The sequence below is a fragment of the Plasmodium reichenowi genome, chromosome 4 (assembly GCF_001601855.1).
Source record: "Plasmodium reichenowi strain SY57 chromosome 4, whole genome shotgun sequence".
Taxonomy (NCBI): domain Eukaryota; phylum Apicomplexa; class Aconoidasida; order Haemosporida; family Plasmodiidae; genus Plasmodium; species Plasmodium reichenowi.
Genome location: NC_033649.1, coordinates 1 through 5,054, shown reverse-complemented (window position 1 = coordinate 5,054; position 5,054 = coordinate 1). Strand labels below are relative to the sequence as shown.

Sequence of the window (5,054 nt, the reverse complement as noted above, 5' to 3'; positions counted from 1 at the left end):
ACAGCTTCAACAACCAGATCACCATCAGCAACAAAATCAACCAGATCACCATCAGCATCAAAATCAACCAGATCACCATCTACATCCTCGTCAAGGTTGGATGATTATGAGAAAGAAGGTAGTGAAGTAGATATTACAGAGGAAGAAGAGAAAGAAGTAGAATCAGTTGATGATGATAATAATAAAGGAAATGAAAGTGATAATATATATTGTATGCTTTGTAGTAGTAATACCAAAGGATTCGGTTGTGAATGTAAGGATACTGCAAATTATATTTTAAAGAATTTAGATATGTATGATGAACATGAAGCTAAAAAGCATGCATCAGATAAATCAACACAATTTTCAAAAGAAATCTCAAAATTAACTAGAAAATTGAGAACTAAAGATCCTAATATGTTTAATAAGAACAAGATTGTTTTTCAAGATTTATCAAAAAAACATACATGGGATAAATATGAATTACATTTACCTGGTTTAGCACCTGGAAAATATAATAATGAAAGGGATGTTGAATTAAATAAGAAATTAATAGATTTAGAAGATGGTTTTACAGATACTCAATATATACGTAAATTATATTCTTTAATTAATGAAAATGAAAAAGAAAAATTTGATGATATAAAAAGAGAGCTATTATGTTATTGTGCAAGTAAAAATAAATCACTTCATCGTACCACTAAAGAATCTGAACAAGCATGGAAATATACTGAAAAATTAATTAAATTATATTATAATGATTTTGATAAGCATTTTGAAAAAGTATTTTTAATATGGTTAGCATTAAGTGAAGGATTTGATGTTTTTGAATATAAGATGCTTATAGCAGCTAATAGATTATTATGGAGAAAATTATCAGACAAAGTTAAAGAAGAAAGTAAAGTCATGATTCAAGATTAAGATAAAGATAAAGAGGGTTTTATTATATAATTAAAATGTAAATTTATAAATGAATAAATAAATAAATACATATATATATATATTATATATATATATATTTATATGTATAAAATGTTTTAAGTATTATATATAATATATATATATATAATTATTAATTTGAAAGAAATTTAATATGAAAAAAAAAAAAAAAAAATTATTAAATAATTTTAAATGTTTGTTTATATTATATATATATATATATATATATATATATATATATATATATTTCTGTTTATATTTATATAAATTATATAATATTTTATTGTTATATTTATTTTTTTGAACTTTTTATAAATGTGTATATATATAAAATATATTGTCATATATGTTCATTTATAATATATATATATATTATAGTAATATATGTATTTTTTTTTTTTTTTTCCTTTTATATATATATATATATATAATATATATATAATTTAAAATATATTATAATTTGAAGTACATTTTAAATTAACTAATTTTTTGTTATAACTTATAAGAATTATAATTAATAATTTCTATTATTATATATATAATTAATTAAAAAATTGAACTAGATCAATTTTTATATTTTTGGGTAAAAACCAAAGCAAAGCTGCATAAAATTTTTTAGGAAATAAATAAAAAGTTATTCAAAAAAAAAAAAAATATATATAATAAATATATTAGCAATTATAAGTATATTATATATATATATATTATAATAAAATAATATCTTAAAAGAAATATAGGTTTAATAAAATTCAAATTACAAATGTATTAACAATTAAAAAGAAAATTATAAAAATGTGTCGTAAACATAAAGGATGTTATATCCATTAATTTTTAATTTTTTTTTTTTTTTTTTTTTTTAATTTGAATGAAATAAGAACATATTTTAAATATGATATATTTAGGTAAAAAAAAATAAAAATATTATATGAATTAATATTTCTATAATTTCTTAATTTTTATTTTAAGAATATAGACACAAGTTATTTTGTGAATAAGTAAATAAATATATATATATATATATATATATATGTATGTATGTGAAAAGACATGAGTTAATTTTGATATATATATAATATATATATTATTTAAAAATAATAAATATAAATATAAATAAATTGTGTACATGTTTATTAATATACAAAGGAAACAAAATATTTATAACACCAAAAAAAATAAAATTAAATTAAAATATTACAAATTATTATATATATATATATATATATATATGGAAAATATAGCAAAATAAAAAACGGTAATTCATTTTATTATACATTAATTTGTATTCTATGGAACATATATATAAATATAAATGTTTATATTTCAAATAATATATAAAACTTGTTGTGAATTATAATAATCTCCTAATTTGGATAATACTTTTTGGACGTGCTCGTTTTCTAATATTCCCGATTTTTCAATTAAAAAATATAAATATATCATAAGTACTATAATAAGAATAACAATTATTATTATTGCTACAAATTTAGTTGCAGGATCAGGGGAGACAGTCGCAGCGCAAGCGGCTTGTAATGTTTTAAGTTTGCAACAGCTGGCAATAACATGTGATCCTGAAGATGCTTCTGCAGCTAATTGTGCAGAAAGTGCAGATGCCTTGATACAAACCATAGGTGATGCTACAATAGAATGTATGGATTTCCCTATTGCTGCTATTATTCCTAATCCTATAGTATAACCTCCAATTTGATATTTATCAACTTTCTCTTCTATTATTTCATAAAATGAACTCCATAATTCGAAAAATGTTTTTCTTTTACCTTTTTTCTTTTTAAATAAATCTTGAAAATATTTTGCACATGTTAATTCTACATCTGGACCATCATTTATATATTCAACCAAATAATTCTTTATTTCTAAAAATAATTTATATATAATACTTTCATTTTTGAATTTTTCAATTTTCAATTTTCTTTTAATTAATTTTTCTTTCAAAATTTTTTCCTTCAGTTTTTTTTTTTCTTGTTCTTCCTTTTGATATTGTTCATATGATTCTAGTAATTTTTTTTTTTCTTGTTCTAAGAAAAGTTTTTTTAGTTCATAGTCTATTAATTTACCTCTGTTCCAGTGGTATTTTTCTATTTTATCCTTAACAATTTGATCTTTTAATAATGAGATTTCTTTTAATTCATTTTTTATATAATCTTCGCATAATGTTTTGGTATCCAATATTTCTTTTTCTAATTTTTCGATTTCGTCTTTAATATCATTATGGTCCTTTTTATTTTTATCTTTATTTTTCTTTTTTAGGTATTTGATTTTTTTTAATTTCTCCTTGATTATTTCATCTTTTATTAGTTTTATTTGTTTTAATTGATCTCTTATATAATCTAAAGTAATAAGATCTGGTATGGTATCTACCGGTGTTTTATTAGCTGTAGCATTTTGGGAATTATTCTTGTTAGTTCTAGGAATGTTCTAAAAAAAATAAAAATAAAAAAATATATATATATATATATATAATAAATATAATAGCAATTATAAGTATATTATATATATATATATATATATATATATATTATTTCCTTACAGTATGTGAAGATATGAATGTATCTAATAAAAGTGAAAAGAATAATATTTTAAAATAAATAAAGATCATGATAATTTATTTCTCAGATTATTCTTATTTTATTTAGCTCTTATTTAGAATATAGAGATATTATTATAGATGTGTTCATTGTAATTTTATTTTATTATTATTATAATTATTATTATTATATATAATGTTTAAAAAATCATGTGTTCATTATATTTTTACTTTTAGAATGTGTAAAAATAATATAATACCTTATTTTATAAGTTTGTTTAATATAAGATTTATTTACACACAGAATAAGAATAGATAAATAATATGTATTCAATTTATAGATAAAAAAAAAAAAAATATATATATATATATATATATATATATTAAATTATAATATATTTTGTTACAAGGCAATAATATAATTATTATTGTTTATTTAAAAAATTAAAAATAAAAAAAATATATATTTTTATATATATCTTTATAATATATTCTTTGAATACAACTATTTTGGTATTATTTTAATTATGTTCATATTTAAACAATATCTCCAATTTAACAATTGTAATAAAATAATATATTAAATATAAAAATATATAGTATTAATAATATGTAGATATATTATTATATATATATATATATATATAATTATATATTTATTTAAATATATGCTATATTAAAATAAATAATATTTGAATATATAATAAATAAGGAAAAATATATTTACAGAACATAGTAACATATCAATAAATATATCATTACAAGGAATGCTATTTTGCTTATTTAAAAAAATTATAGGATATAATAAAAAGAAACATTTAAATAATAAGTCATATTTATAGGTATATATTGAACTAGAAACATTAATATTATTAGTAATATTATATATAAATATATTTATATATATATATATATAGATTTTATATATTTCTTTATTATGAAAAAAGATAAAAAAAGAAAAATAATAATATAATAATAAAAAAAATTAAATTACTCATTTTTACTATATTATTTCATTTTTATGAATATATATAAAAATGTGTTATTAGAATTGTATATTTTTCCTTATATATACCCTAAAAGAAATAGATGTCATATTACTATTATTATTATTAATACTAATATAAAGATAAGAGAAAATAATTAATAATAATAAAAGAAAGAAAAAATAAATTGTAGAAATAAAAAAAAAAAAAAATAAAATAATAAAAAATACTTTAATTATAATTTTCCAATATTAATATTATGATATATATGTATATATAAAGAAAAATTAATATAAGAATGAAATGTGTTTACTATATATATATATATATATATATATATATATATATATATATGTGGATATAAAACAATTTTAATTTATATAAATATTTTATATATATTAGAAGATAGCACTTATATTTAGTAATAAAAAAAAAAAAAAAAAAAAAAAAATGAGTATAATATATGGCCTCACATACATCATAAAATAAATAAATAAATATATATATATATATATATATATATTATTTATATAAGATTTAGGTATATAGATAATATAACAATAATTATAAATATATTTTTTCCTATGTTTTATTTTATAATAAAAAAA

General features: G+C 16.6%; 2 protein-coding genes across 2 annotated transcripts in view; one reads left to right on the top strand and one right to left on the bottom strand.

The window, feature by feature from the left end:
* The window catches only part of PRSY57_0004900 (exported protein (PHISTb)), a gene marked incomplete at both ends in the record, with an annotated part of 1,524 nt that extends 624 nt beyond the window's left edge, over positions 1 to 900 (top strand). The window contains one exon of the mRNA XM_020114153.1: positions 1 to 900. Within this exon, the coding sequence (XP_019970760.1) occupies positions 1 to 900 (900 nt within the window).
* Positions 901 to 2,238: 1,338 nt separating this feature from the next.
* Positions 2,239 to 3,532, bottom strand: PRSY57_0004800 (putative exported protein; the record flags this gene model as incomplete). The annotated part of the gene is made up of 2 exons (XM_020114151.1): positions 2,239 to 3,351; positions 3,464 to 3,532. 2 exons carry the CDS (start codon positions 3,530 to 3,532, stop codon positions 2,239 to 2,241), a joined length of 1,182 nt encoding a protein of 393 aa, XP_019970759.1.
* Between the last annotated feature and the right edge of the window lie 1,522 nt (positions 3,533 to 5,054).